Source organism: Crassostrea angulata, unplaced genomic scaffold, assembly GCF_025612915.1.
Source record: "Crassostrea angulata isolate pt1a10 unplaced genomic scaffold, ASM2561291v2 HiC_scaffold_46, whole genome shotgun sequence".
NCBI lineage: Eukaryota > Metazoa > Mollusca > Bivalvia > Ostreida > Ostreidae > Magallana > Magallana angulata.
This window is the reverse complement of record NW_026441601.1, coordinates 157672-181736: the sequence shown is the minus strand read 5'-3', so window position 1 is coordinate 181736 and position 24065 is coordinate 157672. Positions and strand designations below refer to the sequence as shown.

General features: G+C 31.7%; 2 protein-coding genes and 1 pseudogene across 2 annotated transcripts; all 3 read right to left on the bottom strand.

Moving 5' to 3' along the window:
- Positions 1 to 382: 382 nt before the first annotated feature.
- LOC128168755 (uncharacterized) lies at positions 383 to 5423 on the bottom strand (annotated as a pseudogene).
- Positions 5424 to 6724: 1301 nt separating this feature from the next.
- On the bottom strand, positions 6725 to 9026 carry LOC128168756 (multiple epidermal growth factor-like domains protein 11). The gene is made up of 4 exons (XM_052834893.1): positions 8741 to 9026; positions 8184 to 8236; positions 7948 to 8082; positions 6725 to 7482 (listed from the first exon to the last, which is right to left on the bottom strand). The coding sequence occupies exons 1-4, from the start codon at positions 8812 to 8814 to the stop codon at positions 6878 to 6880; spliced, it is 867 nt and encodes a 288-aa protein (XP_052690853.1). The 5' UTR covers positions 8815 to 9026; the 3' UTR covers positions 6725 to 6877.
- A 9837-nt stretch (positions 9027 to 18863) lies between these two features.
- LOC128168752 (uncharacterized) lies at positions 18864 to 23846 on the bottom strand. The gene is made up of 5 exons (XM_052834890.1): positions 23784 to 23846; positions 23236 to 23476; positions 20693 to 20809; positions 19973 to 20039; positions 18864 to 19088 (listed from the first exon to the last, which is right to left on the bottom strand). The coding sequence occupies exons 1-5, from the start codon at positions 23844 to 23846 to the stop codon at positions 19013 to 19015; spliced, it is 564 nt and encodes a 187-aa protein (XP_052690850.1). The 3' UTR covers positions 18864 to 19012.
- Positions 23847 to 24065: the final 219 nt, after the last annotated feature.

The window sequence follows — 24065 nt, the reverse complement described above, 5'->3', positions numbered from 1 at the left end:
TGCTGAAAAATATTAATATTAATGTAAGTAATGAGGAACTATTCTTTGACAATTATAAGTATGAGATCGAGTGTGATCAAATCTATCCTAAAGCCCTTTGGGTTTTATTGAATTTGATCACTCCTGACCGAATTTGAACCCCTCGTAATACTCAAAGAATAGTTTCTTTAATTTGAACAACGTGTTAAACGTGCAACTGGAGACAACTCCATGTCTGATCGTGTACTATGAATGACGTTGTTGCTGTTCTTTAAAGATATCACATAGGATTTGTCATTTTCATCACTCCTGGTTCTTGGTCACTGTGATAAAATATGAGAAACGCTATGAGTAAAATGAATTATTTATTTTCTGAAAAAAAAAAACATAAGTACAATGTACACAAGGAATGATTCAACATTAACACTTATTTAAAAAAAAACAAACTAAAGCTTGCACGATCTTTCAAATCTAGTTTAAAGAAGTTTTGAATTACAAATTAACTTCTTTAATAAGAAATTATATAAATAAATTTAAAGCATTAGGATTCAAAACGTATAAAAAAGATTCCAGCACCAGCTTATACCCGTCACATTTAGATATAAATTAACAGGTATAAGACATATTCTTTAATGTCGTAAAATAGTTCCGGTTTTCTATTTAAAAATACAAATACAAATATAATGCACATGCACTATTTTTTTTCTTTTAAACGTGTTCCGATATGTTGTTGTGGGATGACAAATTTTTACATCATGTAAGTATCATCAAGATATAAGATGACGTCACAAATTACAGGCTACTATTTTATAAAGCCCATGACCACAATGCGGACTTTCTTTCTTCTTTTTTTTTTCGTTTATAGGCCTTTTTCTTTTATAAAAGCAAAATGAAAGAAGAAAATAGGCAAAACGAGAATGGCACGAAAATCAAATTGAGCGTGAAAAGCTGCGGAAGAACACATCTTGCTCCCTCGTAAAATTCATTCCACGACAAATAGAATGGAAAACCTTTCACTTAAAATGAGCACTAAGTCGACATCCTTCATAAACAACATCACTTCGTCAATGTAATGTATCTGAGCTGAGGAACTGTTTTCACCTCATTAAAGATAGGTTTAATCATCTTCCTAAGGTGACTCATTTGGTGAGGGGACATTTCCCGCCAAAAACTGAAAACTCGCCCGGCTGATGCGTGATCCTGGACAAGTTCGTTGGAGAAGACAAACCTTATATTGCTGTTATATTGTGTGTGGCCTGTCAGCCGCTTCGATTCTTCATCATTACCGATGATCAATATCGGAACAGCTGTAGTAAGATAGTGAAAATTACTATTTACATTGTAGATATATAGGCTTAGAGAAATAACGAATGCTTTGAATACTACTATAAATTGGTGTTATCATTATGAATAAAAAATTAAATGCATGATAGATAAAAGCACTTAAAGGGTTTTCCATCTTTTACATTATCGAAATTATTCCGCAATATATTGACATAATACTTAGTACGAAAATATGCAGACAAGATAGCTTGCCGAAGAGATTAGGCAAAATTGATACTTATATGTGTTACAATATGCAAAATATGATGTTTTCGTCTTATTTTCTAAAGGATACATGTTGTCAATCACCTTATTGAATTCAAAATGTTAATTATAAGTCAATCGTCTTTAACCACAAACAGTACTAATTTGATGGCTTACCTCCCCAAGTTTTGAGTACTTTTAAAGTCGCAATCCGAATATCCTTACTACCGCTCCCGTAGTAAATCGTGCTGTCACAAACTAAGATGAACAATTTCACATGAGGTATTTTACTGATGTCACTAATGTTCTCAATGACGTAATAAGGTGCTGACGCGATCTTGATCTCCGTGAAGTATGATAAAAGCGTCTCAACAACCGAATTATATATGCTAATACATTCCTTGCGAAAGAGCACAATGCACATTTCGTTTCTGAGAACGCCATGTTTCGGAGTAGAGGGCGCTGTGTGAGTTGGCGTCCCGTTCTGAAATGATGAAAAATATATACCATTATAGCTTTAAAAAAATTTATGGAATATCAATTGGTATTTACAATGAAAAAAAACCCAACGCATCTTCTTAATGACACAAATGCCATACTCTTTACCCTGTAATCACCATAATTATACATACTAATTTAACCTCGAAAATAAAATAAATTACATGTAGTAACGTTTTCTTTACAACGTTCTCTATTTGAAAAGTTTAAGGCTTGATAATAAAACAAAATTTGAATAACATGTTATTAAACGTGATTTTGGGTTTCAACTTTTAATTTTTTTATAATATTCATTTCTATGACACCTCCCCGTTCAAAAAAAAAAAAATAATAATAATAAGCGCACGATTGTCAAGCAACACGTTCTAGCTGTTCAGACTGCTATATGCAAATTACCAAAAACTTATAACCAACACTGCAAAAATTAATACACAATTAATATAACCGCCAGTGCCGTATTGATAAAGTAGAAAAAATAAAATAATTTTTAAGCACCTTCTTTTCTTTTCCTTCTTTAATTATGCCGTTAGGTATGGATTCAGACCCATTGTCTGTGGCGTCATCAAGTGTAGATGCCGTACTTCCGGTCATGGCGTCAGATGGAGCCACTGTAGGCTCGGATTTGTTTAAGTACCCTCTGATGGTGACCTCTACAGCGTCTTTCCATTCTCGTGTATGAGGTCGAACTCTCGTAAAAATCTCGAAGAGTACAATTGTTAAAAGGAAGTATAATATCATCTCTGCAAGTAAACACATAAAATTAAATTTAGGTACCGTTTTAAGTATACACCATGATATCAAAATTAACTAAATACTTTGGTTTCAAAATTATTATAAAAAGGTTGAATTTACTTTTTTAATTCAGGAACTAGAATTGCTATTTATCATGCCTAAAAATGTGTTTATGCACATACGCAAATAAAGAATCTAAAAAAGGACATTTAATTTACTACTGCATGTAAAAATTGTAACGAAAGCATCAAATAAGTTATAACACACCATCGAAATATAACCTGGCATAAATGTCTGCTGCCTGGGACTCGGCTCTGCTGCAGTATAGAGTAATATTATCCAATTTCTTAAAAAAACAGTTTTAATTTTTCCGTTAAAATGTAGTTCAATTCCGATTGGTTCATAAAATCTCGTTCTAAGGTTTCGCGATGCGAGACTTGCTCTTCGTAACTTTTCTCTAGATTTTTGATCTTGTCTTTCATTTCTGTGAACACCATGAACCATGGACACGATTCTTCGTCTCCTATCCGGCATTCTTTCGTCGGGTCATGGGTCATCACACTGGAACCGGAAGTGACGGCTGACCACAGCCAATGAAGGGAGGCAATCACACCAATCACCGAAAATAGCGTACTGTAAAAAAGGACAACGTTACTTGAGTTTAAATATATCTTTTGCAATTTAAGTTTTAAAGGTGAAAAGTTATCCGTTAATAATTCATTATAAGTCTCCTTTCAACATATTAAAAATCTTAATTAAATTTGCTCCTTTAAAAATCTTATCAATTTTGTGATATTCAAATTGTTTTAGAAATGATCTATAAATAAAAGTACATGATCAATTTATCTAATTCTATCACAATCATGAATAAAATCTCTCTCTCTCTCTCTCTCTCTCTCTCTCTCTCTCTCTCTCTCTCATCACACCTCTGACTCGCCTTTGATCATTGTTAAATGTAATGTAAGCGTTGCAAACACAAATAAGTTTGCTTAATGAGCCATACATATCCGACGAATCTGTACTTTGTGAGATGCTTATTGATTGAGACGGCGGCCAATATGCTTCATGTACTTGTTCAACATTAATCGACATAATAACTCGGTATTCTTAGGGGCGTTTTACAATTTGGAAAAAACAACTGTATAGACATAAGACATGGTTCTCCTTTAATTCTAGAGACATAGTGTGTGAAAGTTGTACAAACTATAAAGAAAGTTTGGTCGGCCTACATTTAAAACATGGTTTTTCATCCAATATCATAAAATCAATAATTAAACTTTCGTATTTTACGTGCATGTACGTGGTATATTTACACAACCTCATGGACTTGATGATACACTTTATATAAATCTACGAGAAATTCGAAAATCAAATTAATTAGGCAATTCATTAGTAAATGTTACCTTTGCTCCATTGTTTTATTTTATGATGGAAAAGAAGTGTTGTCAGGGAATCCAGGTAAAAATGCACTAATCATAAGAAAGCCTCCATGATGAAAAGGGGACCGTGCAATCAATAGTAAAATAATCAGATGTAGACGAGCAGATGTTACCGCGCCGTCACTGATCATGTGTGAATTGTTACTAACGACTCGGTCTTATAAATAATATGTGGGGCCATTACAATAGCCCATTTTCTTACTTTTTTTTTACATTCTTATGTTCTCTCTCTCTCTCTCTCTCTCTCTCTCTCTCTCTCTCTCTCTCTTATTTTAGTTTTATATGAATGAAAATTCCCAGTCTTTCTCATTCTGAACTCAAAATTAAATTTGTAGCAAACTTGATAACAATAATAATGGGTCTTTTCTTTCATTTTGTAATTTCTTATACCTGTATTTTGTGATCGTGAACAATTTTTGTTTTATTTTATACATGTAAATATGAGTGAACAAAGAGTGTGGAGTTAAATGATAACATGAAATCCGTCATCAGATGGGGCGTATTGACAAATAGGTTCTCATCGACATACACAGTTACCGTAGCAATTGAGTCATTGCATGAAGACCTGTGTTATTGACTGGTGAGGGCGTAAATAAGAAGACAGTCTTCTGTTTACATAATCATTTTGTAGTTGTGCATTTATTGTATTAAGTTTGCATGAAAACATTAATTTTGTAGTGATTTTCTAGAGTGAGTATAAGAACACTATGTGTTCGAATTTGTGCATGTACATGTACCTATCTAGTTTTACGTTGACTAGTTTTGTTTTTTCTTTAATCATCTCACGTGTAAAATAAATCCTTACTAAATCATTGAAAATGTTATAAGTATCTGTAGGTCATTTCTAACCAAACAGCTATTTACTTAGAGCAACGTTTTTACCTTATAATTGGGATAGAAACACGAAAACAGGAACTAAACCAAAGTTATCTACCTTGCTATGCTCAATGGTGTTAACCTCCTTTCCTGGCCAATTTTTGGAAGCTGAACATTTACCGCATCGGTTAGTCTTTGGAAAAACCCACCCGTCCTTTGCGTTCCATCTGAATAAAAGTCGTCAGCTCTCGGCATTTCAGAATTTGCAGAAAACGGTTCCTTCATCTTTGATTCGCCATGAACCAAAACAAATCGATAGAATTATGCAGAATCATGGTTTTATTGAGTCTTTCGGAGCAATCTTGTGGCTTACAGGAGAGCGAGCAAAACCGATTCGATTTTCGTGAAGTGTATACACCGTATTAACTATAGCAAATATTGATCGGATAATCCCGAACTGGTTGCCTTGTTGTAGTGAAATTATTCTTATACATAAAGGTAGCGTAACAGAATACCATATTACACTGTCTATTGTTAATCTAAAAAAGTCATATTTGTGTTTTGTTTGCTTGCCACTTTTCTTATACGTGTAATAGTAAAATTGGTAAAATTGTGTTTGTAAAAGTTCAAATTCCAGATGATTAAGCACCCTCCGTAATACATGCAATATCTCTTTGAATTTGTAGAAAATATTGAAAGTTAAATACTCTCTCTCTCTCTCTCTCTCTCTCTCTCTCTCTCTCTCTCTCTCTCTCTCCCTCTCTCTCTTTCAAAAGAGCGTTACAGAATACCATTGTGATATTACACATTAAATCAAAAAACTTACTTGTTTGCCTGTCACTTTTCTTCTACATGTAGAAGTAAAATTGGTAAATTTATATTTGCTCAATTTATTGTTCAAATTGAGAAGAGTTAGCCCTCTCCGGAATTGCATGTATCGGATCGTAGTAGTTGAAGAAAATAATGTTTGTTAAATTCTCTCTCTCTCTCTCTCTCTCTCTCTCTCTCTCTCTCTCTCTCTCTCTCTCTCTCTCTCTCATTTCATGATCGTACATTGTCACTTGTCCAAATGTTTATACATGTACTATAATACAAGCGTCATCTGTCAAACAAATTCATTACAATGAAAACAAGACAATCTTCACACACCAAAAAAATAATGACCTAACAAAGAGGAAATTGTAAATATTCGTGTGTTTGGAGTTTTATCAAAACCAATATTTATATGACAATATCCGTAACTCTTCAACAAAGAATCCTCAAGATAGCGTTGTCTATAGTATCTTTGATTACTTTATGTAGAACGTGTAATGAGCCGTAAACTGACTGCGCTTATTTTAAAGAATGTAGAAACAATGTTTTCAATAATAACGATGGTTTTTTTAGGCTCTTTCAGATGTAAAAAATAACATTATAAATGCTTTCCCTTCAGGCTAAATTGTGAAAAAAATATTTCCCTGTTAAAAATAAAATACAATGTAAGTATGAGCGTAAATATATCAATAAATTTGATATCAATAACTGCATTATAAACTGTTCATTTCCTATGTAATATGATTTATATGCGTTTTGTATTCCGAATCGCCAATTAGTTTGCTATATTATAAGTATGTAATGGTTTCATCTGATATTAAAATTGAATTTGTTTGCTATCCTCAAAAACAGTTTTAAATTGTTAGTTTAATTGAAAACTCATAAATTTAAAATTTAGTCATGTATTTTTTTTATATATGATATATTATGCTAGCAAAACATAACTATGGACATTTAGCATAACATGCACAAACAAAGTATTCATTGAAAGTAGAGAAAAAAAATACTTCAATCATGTATAATCAAAATAAAAAATCCTTAAAGTTTTTGATAAAAATGAATTCATTTACGTTTCAATGTCGGTCATTGTCAATCGGTAAATTCTCGTGGGACGGGTAAAATTCTTTCGGCATGGTTTGCGAAGCTCTGTTAGGTGGTATAGGAATCACTGAACTCTGTCTAGCTCCATTCCGGGGCTCATTTTCATACGTCACAAGAAATTTCCCCATCTCAATATCGTCATAGGCCTTGTCTCGGACCTCAGTCTCTTCTATTGTGTGCAGGGTGCGATAACTCATGCTACCACCCGCTAAATCTTCATCGATCTCGTAGTATTGAACAGATATTGCAGAGTTATCCTTCTTGTTTCTTATGTGTTTTCGGTATTTCTTGATGCCACAGTACATTACTATGACAAAGATTATCACGACAAAGAAGGCATTAAACACGAAAATACCAACCAGCATTGGGTTTTGTCCGTTCTTTATATCACCACCGACATTGTTCTGTCTCGTATTAGCCGCTGTTGACTTTGCACTTGGTGGGGAAGTTTCCTCAAATAAAGCAGCTTTAGTTTGATTTAATGAAAGCGGTTTATACTCTTTTTCTGCAAGTGACACATGTATTATGTTGCTTGCTGAAATGCCATCGTATTCTTGAGTTGAACCGCTTCCGTTGCCTACGAATTTCAAAACAATTTTGATGAAAAAAAGAACAAGCAGGACCAGGAACATTTTAATAAATCCAAATAAATAACATGAAATATATCTTGTGTATACATATATTTATCTGCAAATACAATTCACGGGAAAGGCAATTTTACATATTTGATTTATATTCAACGCATCTGTCATAATATGTTTGATACACAATAAGTGTTCTGCTTTGCAATCGAGTGATAGTTTGATTTCAAGCACATTGATTCAGAGTACATGCTATATACGGAAAATACGGAAACTGACAAGGATAGAATATGAATAAAAACAGGATTTCCATTCCAATAGCAATTAAATAAAGCATAAATCGCTTTGTTTTAGCTTTAAACAAGTTTTCAAAATAAACCAAAATTGTTCGTTGCATCAGATGCTAGATTGTCTTACCGTTTACAGCATACTGATGTTTTGTTACATATGCATCACCCTACCTGGTAATGTGATGCAGCCCCTAACTATGCTACAATGCTCTTGTTCACAGAAGCATTGTTGCTGGCATCCGTCTCCAAATGTCGGGTATGGACATTCCTTCTCGCAGTATTTCCCAATGAATCCAGTATTACACGCTACAATGCAGAATGCAAAATCAAGATCAAGGGTAATTTAGTGCCGAGAACATTGGATATAAAGAGGATCATGATTGAATTATCTTAAAATGTATACATACGAACGCATAAACTTGTGTTGTTGTCTAACATATATCCAGCGCAGCATTCGTATCTACAATAAACAACGTGCTAGATACACTCAAATTAATTAAGGTAATACTAGTATGTTTCAAATAAATGCTTCATTAATCTTTATGCAGTGTCATTAATCTTGAGTCGTTGAATGATAATACGTAGCAAATGATTTTTAAAAATCTTCAAATAGGTTTACAGACATGATTTACTTTTACCAAAGTCAGTGACGACTTCTATACATTCAACAGGCCTTGAGTTCACATAATAGATCAAACTTCTTTAGGAATCATTTGGTATGGTATGACGAAACCATATATGTTTTTTTTACAAAAGTAAAAAAAGTGCATTTCCATTAAAGTGAAATTGATCAAAAGTAAAAAGGATTATGATGTATCAAATTATTAAGGCCTTTCTTTTTGAAATAAAATTAATGTTTTATCTATTTTTTCCCCAGAATATTGTAAAATGCCTATTTAAAGCATGAACAAACAAAGCAAAAGAATCGACATTGGAACAGTTACAATAGCTATTGATTACCTACCCTTCACATCTGTCTTGAGCATAAATATAGTCCGCCACTGGTACTAATAAGAACACTAAACATCTAACGTCCATGTTATATGCATCGTTATATTTATATCAAAAGTCAATTGTTTGGAATCACGGCCTCAAAAACTAATTCATTTCCGAAATAGGAGGAAGCAAACTGTAATCACATCTAGTTTTAACTTTGTTTCCTTTCAAAAATAAAACTTAATGAGCATTAAATGCCATTTCATGTAATTATGAAAATGCCCTTGTACGGTTATTTTTTAAATATACAGAAATGAGGATAATGAAACAATCAATAACTTTGAATCTTAATATTTCTAAGATTAACATATAGAATGACAGCATTTGCAATTTAAATAACAGAAGAACTAATAATCTTTAATTTGATTTATTATATTTTTTCTCAAAGTAATACATGCGCAATAATATCAAAAACTGTTATGAAGTCTGTTTACAAAGCAAAATATATAAGTTGGTTTTTCCTGAGCTTATTTGATTTTCCGCTAGTTAGACTATGTTGCTCAGAACTCTCGTTAACCACTGGTTAATTTAACCACTGGTCAAAATTAAACCACTGGATAAGGGATTTAACCAGTGGTTAAAGTTAAGCAGTGTTTTGAGCAACCAGGTCCTGGTGTCTATTGTTGATACCAATTGTAACAGCTGGAATACGAACTCAAAATATGTTGGGAATTGACAAGTGTATCGTTTTATAGACATCAGAATACATGTGTAAACATTGTTTGCCGGTTAAAGGATTTATTCATCCTGTAATGAAAATAGTTCTATTAAAATTGCATTATCGATGATATCCTCTGACTCTCAATTTGTATGTAATTGATGTTATCAATTTGAAAATAGTTAACTTCATGGCGGACAATATAAAATCGTAACTGCACAGCCAAAATAAATTCACATACTGTAAATTCCTAATTAAACGCGAGGAATTTAAATCCGCGTAAAATCGCCAGAAGTACCCTTTGTGGATTTTAAAATCTCACCATACTTTTCCGAGAGTTGGAAACTGTAAAAAAATATGGGTGACTGTTCCGCGTTCGCGATTTTATATTCTCGCGATTACATACGAAGCAGCGGGATAACAGACATAAGTACTCGCATAATATGAGGAATGTAAAATAAACTAAAATTAACAATAGAGTAACTCGAAGAAACATTTCAAATATTGACGTAACATTAATTGCCTAGAATACGTTTTTCATGCTGATATTGTTTTTGTTGTGTTCTTAATATTCAAATTTTAAGCAGATGAACATGAGCTTAACATTTTTTAAAATAATAAAAGAAGCAAAAACTATGTAATATAAGTAAAGGTTGCATATACTTTATTGATGTGACACATAGGTTAAAGAACATATAATCTGGTGAATCTGAAGATGAAGCAAGAAATATGAAAGTTCAAATAAAAAGGAAAGGCATGTCGCCTTTGTTGGTAATTGCAATGATACGGATGAACCAACGAGTATTGGCAACATCTAAGTATGGATACTAAATAAGCTCAACAAGTTTGCCAAAGGTCAGTACGGATATTGCAGACTGTCAATGAATCAGTGAGTGCACCTACATGATCTTCAAGATTAAATGGTTGATATACTATTATTACAACCATTGAATTGTTTACCTATTCACGAGTTTTAAATAAATAGCATCTCCCAGTTTAACTTCAAAAGTGATCATTGAGTGTAAAACAGTTTGAAATATATTTTCCGAAAGATAACACTAAAAACATTTTAACATTGCATTAGGTTCAATTTGTCTTTTTGTAAAATAATATATCAATACAATAGAGGCTTCCAGTAAACCTAAAATAAAAGAAAATAGAAACTTAATATTACTTTTAAGCTTCAGAATATCAATGCATATATCTATAAAATATATGCGTTTACATTGAGATTTTTTTTATAGGATTGCAGGAAACCAGCTGCAATGTTCTAAAGATAATATATCAAATCATCAAATCGGTAATATTGAAATTACCAGATAACAACGAATGACATGCATCTGTTTTAATTTAATGTTGTATTTCAAAGTCTTTTGCGTCATCTGTATAAATGCCTTTAAGTTATACGTTATATGCCACCTATATTCATAAATGATATTAATATTACTTCACTTTTACTACCTTTCAATAAGTTATACATGCAATGATAATTATTTGCACTCAATATTGTTATCAACGCAGTTGCTTTGTACCGTACTTTTTTGAACATGAAATATATTTTACTGTGCTATAATTCCTTTGGATTTGAATATTTAGCACAGTATTGTAGCAAGTTTGATCTACATATTTCATATCAACGAATATATTATAGGTATCTTAATAACGTCAATGAATGTTTGTTTAATCATTAGGTGTAAAAACAAACATATTCAGAAAGTAACTGAAATCACTTTATTAAAAATACTTACATTTGTAAGCATCTGCAGATTTGTAACTGGTTGGGCATGGCGGTTCTAGACGTGTACAATCAGTGTAATAGTTATCTTGAACGACGGCTCCCATTTTATTAAATTCAGCACAATGTCCTATATGCAATAGAAATTAGTTGATTCGATTAATAAACATCTACGAATATAAAAAAAGAAAGGCGATTCCTGACATATAACTACTGACATGTATACCCATTTTTGTTTTAAGTGTAAAACATATAAGGTATATGAGTACTTTTTTGTCGAGCAGTTGTATATTTTTATTCAAATGTCTTACCTAAGATTGTACGATTTAGAGCACAGACCTCCAGAGTAGCATTTCTCCAAACATTGATCAAACAATGATATTGAAACACAAATTGTTGAGTATTTGACGCACTTGCTTCAGAACAGTTTTGTTGAATTGATTCGCAATTCTTTCTTCTTGCGGCGATATTCCACTCTTCAAAGTTTGTTGGACATTCCTTGACATATTTTATTGTATCTACTGAGGCTTCACAAAACGTGAAGGCAGGTACCTAAAGCAAATGAGGAATAGTATATTTCACGTGAAAGACAAAAAACTCTGATATTGCTATTTTTTTTTTGTGCGATCAATTATCATCAATCTCCATTAATTAACAATTAAGGTATGAATCCACTATCTTCTGTAATTTTCTTAGATTTTAAGTAAAGCATGTAACATAAAATCATCCTTGAAACACAAGATTTTTTCCTAATTTCCTTTTTTATATTTCAATAATATACACTAGGCAAAATTGCTAACGCACCACCTACTACTTCTTTGATTGTTTTAGATCTGAACGCAACAAAGATTGATTAGTATATTATTTTAACAGTTTATAATAATACAGAAAATGAAACATCATTTGTTGTAATCTTATTGACCAGTTGCTTTGAGTACTGTTTATGAAACATTGGTACCCCCATTATGTGATTCACATACCAATATCAGGTGTGGACTCCATTTGCTCGTATAAATGGGATCTGTATGTCTTTTCGCCTAGTATTTACGCGACGCTTTGGAATTCTTGCTCGTTCCCTCACACTTCCGGTTTGCGCAAATTTCTGATACAACATTGCAATTGACGTGTGGTGCCTTTTAAACACTTTGGCTACCTTAAACGACATTTTTTTTATTTGTTAAGCATGCTGTGTCATGTTTTAGCCAATATCACCGGTAATCGTACAATTATTAACATTTTTTCTAACCTCACTAAAGGAGCAATCTGCAGAGACCATACCAACTGTCCTGCCACGCTCTTCTGCGATCAAACGCGCCATACCCCGTCGGTTTTTTTTTGTTTGTGAGGTTTTAGTAATGCATGCATCAATAATAAGATCACAAAAAAGAAAGTAAAGATTTATCTTTCCAAAAGAAGTGTGAGCACGATTTGAAAATTTTTTAAAGAAGAGTCACGCTTCGGTTAACATTGCATCCATTTATCCGTTTGGACATTTAAATGTCTTACTTATAATTTAGGTGACTTATTTAAACATTAATTTTTGCCCAGTGTACATGTAAGAAACAACTGCCATTATTCTAGTGTAACCATACATATATACCGATGTTTTAGCTATCTTTATTGAGTCCAAAATACAATGATAGTGGCTTAAATTGTGAAGATGTCCCTATAAAATGACGTCAATGGTCATTTTAGTAGTAAACTGTATGATGAGTTATACCTGTAAATCATTACGTCGCAGTGCTACAACGTTCCATTTTTGGGAGTTAATTTTTAATCAACTCTCCTATGCAGTCACTCTGGCAAACCGAAACTGAAACAGTGTTTGGACCTAAGCACAAATCATCACCGCTAACAAGATTTTGTTCTTGAAAATAATCCATAAATTCGATGTAATGTATCTTGAAACATTGTGTTTTAAGAAATTTATTTATGAACACCTTGAAAATAGTCAGATGTTAAATAGTACGAACAATTTAGTTATTTTTTGCAGCCGTATGTATTCATACGCTAGAGTTTAATATAGTCTCGTTCAACCATCGGCTGTCTCCGCAAATCTCCGACAAAAAGAGAGTCATTCTATATTTAGAGGTTGTGTCATCAAGCTATCACGTGACCTGATGTACACATTCTCTTGCTTGTGGGAGAGCCGAACATCTGGTTAACGAGACTAGAATTCATTATTTCTTGGATCCATACAAATTTTGGAATATTTCGATTACTTATATAGTTTGATGGAATCAATTTTATCTTTAATTATTACGAACACAATTCATACAGTGTTTTCTCGAAATTCTTGTCGGAAAAGTCCAAAAAGTCATATTATAAAAATATGCGTAACTCAAACACAGGTAATAAACTGCTTGCCAAGCAAAGTAACATATCATTGATTTTAAAATGAATACAAATCGGTATAATCAAATCCCGTCAGTACTTCAGTACTTTGATTTTATTAAACAATAATTGATTTCAAAATCCATTTACTGTTTACATACAAAGAGTCAAAATATTATTTCATATAAAAAAAATTGCATGCCTCAATTCACTCATATCCATTATTAGTGATTGTCTAAGTACAAATAAAGTACTCTAAGTCTTTTAAATGAACTGAGTAAAATTATTGTAATGAATTAATTGAAAATACCTCCTCAATATTCACCAAAATGCTCAGAAAAACGCCTACATATACAATTCCTGAGATCATGACCTTCATTTTGATTTTATCTACCCCAGGTTAATGAAATTTGTAACTTGTTTCCAGGTCCAAGGTACAAGTATCTATAAAAAAAATATTTTAAAGATCATTTCATTTCTATTTTCATATTTCGAACATCGGACATGAAATTCTGAAACTAAGTAACTGTTGTAAAATAATGATTGAAGAAATTAATTTTACAGTATTCATTTTATTGAATTATAAGTCTTATAAAGTATAGGATAATCAATAGTATTAAAGCTGAACACGACTCTTTTGCTTTATATTTCTCATTAATGTGGACGTACATCTAACATCACCGTGTTACCCGGTCGCGATGAGGTTATCAAATTTAATTTAGAAACGGAAAATGCAAATAAAACAAGGAATGAATACAATATTGGACCGTAATCGACAAGGGCCAATTTCAACCTTTCACAAATTAATTGGTACTACTGAAAGTAGTGAAAAGCGGCTAACAATCGTAATTTCATGTTGTTGGAAATACATGAATTTATTTTGAGGTTCTAAAAAGTTCAAACGCATACACAACATCATGAAGGACCTCATATATATTGCATTTTTATCTTTTGACTGAAGTTTTAACTAGTAAGTTTTGGACAGAAGCAAACCAGTTCAAGAAATGTTCACATTTTTATTCTCAAATGTACAAGATGGCCTCACACCCCCCCCCCCCCCCACTTAAATATTGATTATATCAAAATTATATTTTAATACTAGATATGTAAGTAATCTAGATATTGATAGCAATTATTCCTCGTACTGCTATGACGTCACATGAATGGGTTAATTCCCGCCGTTTCTCAGAATCATAAAAAAATTTATTAGGTTTTACCAGTATTCAACAGTATGAAATATAAAGCGCATCATATCTCTGAAACTCCTTTCACATTTAAACAATTAAATGCTTTCTTTGGTGATTCATTCGGGATATGAAGGTAGCAAAATTGCGGGAAAAAAACACTTAACCCGCGTTTTCTTTCTTTCAACTAATTAATATTTTGATAATGAAAAGTTAGTAAAATGAGGCTGAGAGTCTGACATCATCATGATTTTTTTCGTGCAGTCCGTGATTTTCCTTAGGCTGCTGTTGGCTTTGATCATGCAATCGATAAACAGGGCGTGTCAATTTCAGTTCTGTCAATTTCTTTAAGTTTATGCTGCTGTAGATTTCGACCAATCGATAAACGTGTAGATTTCAGTCTGGCTGTTTCTATAGTGCTATGACTTTCCCGAAGAAATACAGGGAATAATACTAGGTAGATGTTAATACAGTAGCGATCAGACCCAACCTAACACCAGAGTATACCCCAACTAAACCCCGGGTTTACTTTCTGGGTTTACTTTGGGTTTTATTTTTTGAAAATTTGGGTCTACTCAGGGTTTACTTTGGGTTTACTATGAGTTTACTTTGGGTTTACTCGAGAATTGCTTTTGGAGTCAACTATACGCACAGAAGTGTCAAGCAGACCTGTATTTTAACTTCCTACTGCCTGTGTTTCCTGCCCCTTGTATATTCCGAATACACATGTAGCGTCTGCTTTCAGGGTATACTTCTGATCGGGGTTTACTCTGTGTCCACTCTGGGTTTACTTGGGGTTTACTCCAGTAGACCCAGAGTAAACCCAGAAAGTAAACCCAGGGTTTAGTTGGGGTTTACTTTCTGTTAGGTTGGGTCTGATCGGTACTGTATAAAAAATATTGTTTGTATTATTTAGTTTATCATATTTATATTCATGCACGATGTTTCCTGTTCAAAAACTGATAGGAAGTACCCAATGTTTTGCTTTAAAACGAACATGTATTTTTAAAAGCTTTCAGTGAAATTAACTCATTATCAATAAATCAAATCTCTAAAAGATCAATGTACTGCATGCCCCCCTCAGGTTTAAGGTTTGCGATCGGGTGTTACGGAATCATTAGGTTATGGTCAAGATCTAGTAAATAATTCCAGACTGTCTTTTTGGTGCTAAAACCATTAGGACGTCATAATTGATTTGATTAATCATTTCCTGTATTTAACGGCTTTAAAAGAATTATGTAGAAAATAAAATAATATTTTGACATTTTATTTTTAATCTTGGGAAAAGTAATCCCGGTACCTATCTTTAATATGACATCATTTTTAAGAGGAGGTCAAGAAATTGTTTAAAGCCGTTTTTGGAGAGACTGTAGGCATTCTAGATATAATTCATTAGTCAAAAATGGACAGAACTCCGAGATTTGTTACTTTTATTCTTCATATTTCATAGAAAATTATTCTTTAAAACATGATTTTTCATTGCGTTCACCAAGAATTTAAGCCCCGGTATTCCTTATGAAACGAAGATATTGTTATGAAGCATCATTACAAGAATTTATATCTTGAATTTCATAGACCTGTAGGCACATTTCATATACTAGATCTTGACCTTAATATAGCTGTGCAACGGTATTTACTTATGAGTCGTGTTCAGGGTTCCTAATACATTCATATATTTATTAACGAATTAGATAATTAATTATTTTTAAAATGTGACAATGATCTTTATGTACAAATGGATTAAGTGTTTCATTAATTCTAACAAAATAAATTTAAAGAAGTGAATAGTAGTTTTTTCAACTTACTATACTCCCCTGTATGCAATGCATATACTAGGTATATTTTGCAATTCCGATATAATCAATACAGTGAAAAGAGCATTGGTGCCTCGCACAGTTCAGTCACGAACACTTTTATTCACAAGTCAAATATTTAATGAAAGTTTTGAAATGGTCGAATAGTTACGGATATATAAAATGCGTTCTGTCTTTGCACTATAACAGTCGATTTTATGCAACATAGCCCCTTCACTTCGTTCAATTTTACCATAAAATAGTTTTAAAAGAGCAATCAAAAGCCGAATAACTCTTCAAGGCATTCAGTGAATAATGAAGGGATAGTGAAGAATTTGAATCATTTTAAACTAGTTAAATATGTATTGCTAGATAACAATGAAAGTGACATGAACCAAATTCACATGGCTGACAACATATACAAGAAGCTGGTCATTTTGCACCGTAAAGGGACTTGGACACGATTTGAGATCAAATATTTTATTTCTTATGTATAAAATGGTTAACTCACTGTCTGGTGAATTTTAAATGACTGACCAAATTATTGAATGTTAAAGTCAAGTTACAAGCGAGATACAGAGGTAAGAATTGGTTGTTATGTAAACAAAGCTCGAATTTTATAGTTGTTTACAAATAATGTAATGTAGAGAATTACCATTTCTTTGACAAAATGACTTGTAAAAACAATTTAAACTATTTCAGTATCTTCATAAATACTATTTTCAACAAATGAAAGATACATTTGATTGAAACTTACATCAATACAACACATGTAAAAAATGACAATATCCGAGCTTTGTTTACAAAACAAAGACTTATGAACTCTGTATCTTGCTTATAACTTGATATTAACTTTTGAATTTTGACATAGCATAATAAATTTCTATATTTATCAGTATAAACATTGAAAATGGAAAAATAAAATTTGAAAATTTTAAGTCAAATCGTGTCCAAGTCCTTTTAAAATGTTTTAAAGAGTTATCTCCCCTTGATGGAAAAAAGAAATTTTTAATTTTGTTCAAAATATCTGCGGTAAACAATTCATATTATTTCATATTTTAATAAAAATAATGTTAATGCATATATTAACAAAGAGAGATTTACGAATTTTAAGTTACTTTTTACAATATCTTTATGAAACAAACATTGCTCATAGACTTCAATGCAAAATTAAAGTAGTAATTAATTGGACATAACTAAAATTTAAAAAATTCCTTTTTTGGAGTAATTTAATTTTATAACACCTTCAAAATAATATCATGATTAAGAATATGGGACCATTCATTCATTAGGTACAAAATGTAGTCGTTATACATTGAATGCCTTAACAGGTATATGTATTCATGGTTGCCGTTTAAGAAGGGTATACAATTAATCAACGCATTTATTCGCTTGTTTTTTTTCTGACAATTACTTTTGACCTGCCAACGCAAAAATCGTTGTTTAAGAAAAAATAGGTTTAATTATATACTTCTGTCAAATCGGAAGATCACAATTACATACAGTCTTGGGAAAAGTAGGGAAAATATTATGTAATACACAAAAGTTACTATTCATATTGAAACACCAACGCGTTCATCAGCCTTTAAAATATAAAAAATTAAGTATTAGGTTTTGTTTCCAAGTTCAGTATGATAAATTTAACTGAGAAATAAAAGCAATTTTGATAACCAGATAAATATATCTTTAATGAAAAGATGTTCAACAATTAACACATTGATTATGAACGACTCCTAAAATTTTGTCATAATAGGACAGACACTGCATACCTATGCCGTCAACTGCTCACCAATACTTAGTATTTTCTGTAAATATGTAGGCAGCGAACTTACCCCTTTAAGAAGCATTTTGTATTAGGTTTAACACAATTTCAATTGTGGGTTTTTTAAACAAAAAGTTACTTTTTTTATAGACGTCAATGTCTAGCTGTTAATATTTTTAAAAATGAAACAAATATAGATGTAAATGTGATAAGCACATACCTCTATTACCCTCTGTGTTTTAATCAGATTGATATTTAGATAGGTAGATATTTTACTTTGCGATATGAATCAAAACATAATGAATGTGGTATTGGTTGGACGGTCCAATTTTAAACAGAATGCACGTATATAGACTATAGAAAAAACGAGTGAAAAATGTACATGTTAGTTTTATGAGATTAATAGAGAAGCAAGCCACTACGACAATTTTTCATAATTATCTATCATAATTCCCGAGCTTATGAATGTTCATTAATACGATAGTGTTGGATTGTAAAAATTAGATTTTAAAAGTTTTAAAAAGTTTTAGAATTTATTTTAACTACGAACATTTGACATGACTTTATATTGTATTTAATTTAGTAAAACTAAAACTAAATCATCAAATGAATATTCTTTGGGAAAAGAAACATTTGTTAGACGTCTGGTTAAGAAAACACTTATTATATAAATATTGAATGCATACAGATATGGCAACATGCATGCTTAAAATAAGGCAATTTTTTACGCAGACAACAGAGATGGATTTCAAAATCCTGGCATTCATTACAGGTTCATATATGAAATACTTTTCCAAAGATGAATCGAAAAAGGATGGAGATGAAAGTTGTTGGAAGATTCCCACATGTTCTGAAAAATAAAACAAAATGGGAAATATAATTAGTCTTAAGAACAAAACATATAGCTAATAAAATAACTTGTACATTATTTAGCATTTCTTCTAAAATTATTTTTTCTCGTGCAAAAATTGTCACACTTTATTTCGATGTGTAAAAAACTGAACATACTCATATTTCGACTTCTGAAAGATAAAGAAATAAAATATTTTCATAAAAAATTGTCTCTTTTGTTATAGCGTTTAATTCAAAGTCCAGCTTAAAAATCATAGCAAAGAAAAATTATGTTTCCTTCTTTCTGTGTCAGTAATTGATTGTAGTTTCAAACATAACTATTTATATGGTATCTGAATTTGGTTGGCACAGTAATTCTTGGAATATTTATCCAAAAATATTTGTCAAACTGACAATAACCTTTATTGGATTTATATAAATAATAAGTCTTACATTACATTGATTAAAAACATCGGGTTCATCAGTTGATAAAAAGGCGTAAATTAGTTATACGAATTGAAAGTTGCTTAGTTTTAAAACAGTCTGTTGATGCAGTGTCAACGTGCTTATGAAGAGTTTACCTCATTTGACATTTTATAATTATATGATATCTTTAAATGAGTCGATTCTTTGTTTTGCAACTAATTATTGTTGTTTATTGCCGTATTTTCAAAAAGAAATTATAGGTATTATCCATCTTACTTTTCTATTGGAAAAATTCCTCAAAAATTAGAGCGTAAATTAGCAACCATTTAAAACTTTAACATCAATAGTTTAAAAGCTAATCAACGCTAAGAGTAAATATTTGTATGTTAATATCTGTATGGCGGGTCATACGTGTAATTCTACGGGCCAGTGGAATTTAAAACTCTTGATTAAATAAATATGAAATAGTATAATTACCTTTTTGCTGACGAAATTGTATTCGTTTTCCTTCGATTTTGCTGAACCAATTCATAACAGCTTATATCTGAAGTACCGAATTGTAACCAGTTTATATCGACTCATTTTTTTTCTGTTTTATAACAAGGTATTCATAAATGTTCGTCTTTGAAAATAATATTAGCTTCAAGCTGAGGTGAATATGATAAATTAATAATACAAAATATTATTAAATCATTTAATTTCACTTCTAAATGCATGTAAGCATTCTTGTAAAATGTGACTTAATATTCAATGTCTACCAATTACCATTTATACTGTATTATAGATTCAAAAAATATATAAGGAAAATACACAGTTCCAAAATTTACTGCACAGTGCTTTCTGGATTGAAACATTCGTCTCCAGGTGAAATCATTCGACTTTCCGGTTATTTATGTTGTATCCATTTAGGGAATAATAAATCATTCTTTAACTATTATGAAATGATCAAGCGTGATCATATCTCAACCGTGTTTGATAATATTTAAAAAACGATTCCTTATACCTTTTATTCATACAATTGTCAGCAATTGTACGATTAAATATTAGAATAACCATCGATGAAATGTATTGGAGTATACTTTACAAAATCGATTCATATTGTTATCACAGACAAAAACACTGAAAAATGAAAAAAATTATCATTACAGTATGAAATGTCCTTTGATAATAAAACATATCATGACATCTCTAACTTACATTTATATGCCTCCGCCGAGTTGTATACTGATGGACATGGCGGATCATGCTTCGTACAATCTGCGTAGTAGTTATCCTGTATCACTGATCCCACGATGTTAAACTCGGCACAATAACCTAATCGGTACAAATAAAATGTTAGATAAATTTAAACAACTTTAAGCACCGATCACAATTTGCGCACGAGCACTTTACAACACTTTGACACCGTTTTTTTCTTTTAAATTGGCATGAGCTCTCGCATTCGTTGCATGTGCTTTAGTGCTCGCATCAAGTCTCCTCAAAATAGTGAACATGCACATTATTTAGATCCAAAGCATCGCAGTGCAACGCACAAACATTACTACGAACGTTTTACAACGTTTCGTGTACTCGCAAGAGTGATGCACGGATTTTAAAGGTCGTAAGATGAATCGCAGTTGTTAATGCGCGTATTGTGCGACCATGAGACTGTTGTTCAACATGCTTCGAGTTATCTTGCAACGTTTTACTTATCATTGCACGACTTATCAGTAATATGCCATGCTTTGCCACTAGTATATATACCCTATATAAGCATCTCTGTTTTAGACCACAATTCAAAAATATACATTTATTGCATGATGGTGAGGGAAATATGAAGATTTATTTCTCCAAGAAAAATCATATTTCCCCAGGGCATCGCCCGCGGAAATATGTTTTGCTGGGGGAATAAATCTTCATATCCCCTGAACATTAATGCAATAAACGAACAACATATGATTATGCAAAATATGTTGATTTCTAAAAATTGTTTGGTTGTTTGATTTCCTCTGTCACTCTCATTTTCTTTCATAATTTCGAATCATAGATAGTTAAGTTAGTTTTGTGATATATAAAGAATCAAAGTGATCAAATATTTTTGATTTAATTATACTTGTCTACATCATATGCTCATATCGGCTTTTTCATTCCTATGAAATCGAATCAAATAGAAAAGAATTATCATATTGAGGTAACAATGCTAACATCTCTATTTCTTCTTGGGCGGCATGTTCTCTCGCTTTCAACTATGTTTACTGAAGAGCGTCGGAAATGGGCGGTATATATACCCCCTCTCACTCGCACGAGCATTCGTACCATGGAATGCATGATCGCACGTCCAATCGCATTGGCGCACGTTCAATCGTCCGATCATTTGGTCTCTCGCATGATCATATAGCATTATCTTTCAACAGTCGCTTTCATTGTAAAAAAAGTCGCATTTAGACGCAAGGTATATCGCAAGATTTAATGCGTTAACATCGCACAACGCTCGCTTAGATCGTGCTAATTTCTTACGAATACTTCTTTTAAATGCAATTACTTCGGCAACAGTTTACGATTTATATCTATTATATTTATCGGTCGCACAAATATTCAGTCGCTTCTGCTCGTGCGCTTATTGTGAAAGGGGCTTAAGATGTCGTTTTGCATGTGGGTTTACATTTAATGTATCATGTCGTTTAGCATATGATTCTAATGAACCCAATAACGTTTTAAAAAATAACCTGCGAGGGCGTTTAGAGCAAAAAACTTAATACAAGAATTCGTCAATCGACAATATACTTTATCATAGTAAGATGCTTGGAAACTTTTGTTTGTGTGCTTCAAAAGGTGTGGGCATGTATGGCATTAAGTAGAACACGAAATGAGTCAGAATTTTATATTTGGGTTCATAGAATATATAATCAATATATAATCAAATATAAAATCATAAATAATATAAATATATAATCAAAAAAATATTAAGGACTTTCTATAAAAAGTTACAAATTCAATTATAAGAAAAGAGAAAAAAACAACATTTATTTGTTATTTTCTACTGAAAACAAGATTATTTCATGGAACGATAACCTATTCTGTATCAATCTAAATAATTGCATACTTGGGTCTCATCGTTATGGGGTGTTATGCTATACCTGTTTCATTTTATTACGATTATTTATAATGTGTTGTTTGCAAGCCAGTTTAAACCAGGTCCCAGGATCATGAAGCAGTTAAAGACAATTAAAAATGTGTTAATTGTCATATTGTATTGCTGTGATTAAAAAACATAAAAAAACTGAAATGCTATTAAAATGTATTTGTATATTACACTAATTTTACACACATTTTATGTGTAAGTTTATATAATATTATGATTTTATCAATGAAATATACGTAATAGGTTCAAATCCCAGGGTCATACAACTAAGACAAGCTCTTTTTCAATCTCGGTTGTCTTACATTCGACTATTTATTCCTTTCGAAAAAATTGAGGGATAAAATTGAGCTTGCTAAATTGTATGGCACTGGAGCCTAGTCCTGTTAGTTTATTAAAACATAGTACAATTTTTCTTGAAGGAATCGTGTTTGTCCTTTAAAAATGGTTGGTGTATCTGATGAAGGGTAATAATTGTTTACAAGAAATAATTTTAATTTGATTTTGATTTAAACAATTAAACAAAATAATTCATAATTTGAAAACAGCCATAGCTAACCTTCATAAAATATTTTTGAACATTTCTGCGAAAAAAATAGAACATATGAATAAAAAAAAATACCTAGAATTGTGCGGTTGAATGCGCAAACTTCTAGTGTAGCATTTCCCCAAACATTTATTACACAATGGTATTGAAATACGAACTGATGGTTGTCTGCTCTTATTCCTTGTTGACAGCCCTCTTCAATTCCTTCACAGTTCATTTTTCTTGCTGCCAACTGCCAGGATTTGGAGTCTTCTGGACACTGATTGACATAATTCACGGTTAGGGCTGAGATCTCACAGGAAGTAAACGCCATAGACTACCAAAAAATGAATAAAATAATGGACTGAATTCTTTTTACAATGAAAAGAACATACAATTGAAATTTAAGGGGATTTTAAGAAAATGTTTTAATTCGATGTATATTAATTATATTGAAAGTACATACTAAGTGATAGGGAAATATTTAGGTCCTTGTGATGAATACAATTGCGATAATTTTGAAAAGAATAAAAATCTTTAATCTGACAAAATACTCCATTAAATATATGACATATTTGCAATTATTGAACGTTGAGTAGTCATTCACACAGAAAACACATTATTGATGCTATATGTATGTTTACCTTTTGGACATGGTAATTGATATACGTAAAAAAAATAAGCAAGTATTGGAAATAGAGGTGCATGCTTTTCTCTCCTTTCTACGCGAAAACAGTGTACATATACCCCAAGATTTAAACATATAAAGTGTCATGGTGATTCAACTGAATTATATCTCTCTATGAGCTTATGTTACAATGACGGCATTACATTTAAGTTTTTTTCATTCTTTCGTAATCATTTGCGCGTTACATTGTGAAGCCGATGGTATGACGTTAAAGTATTTAACGCCCTTGAAATTCCGG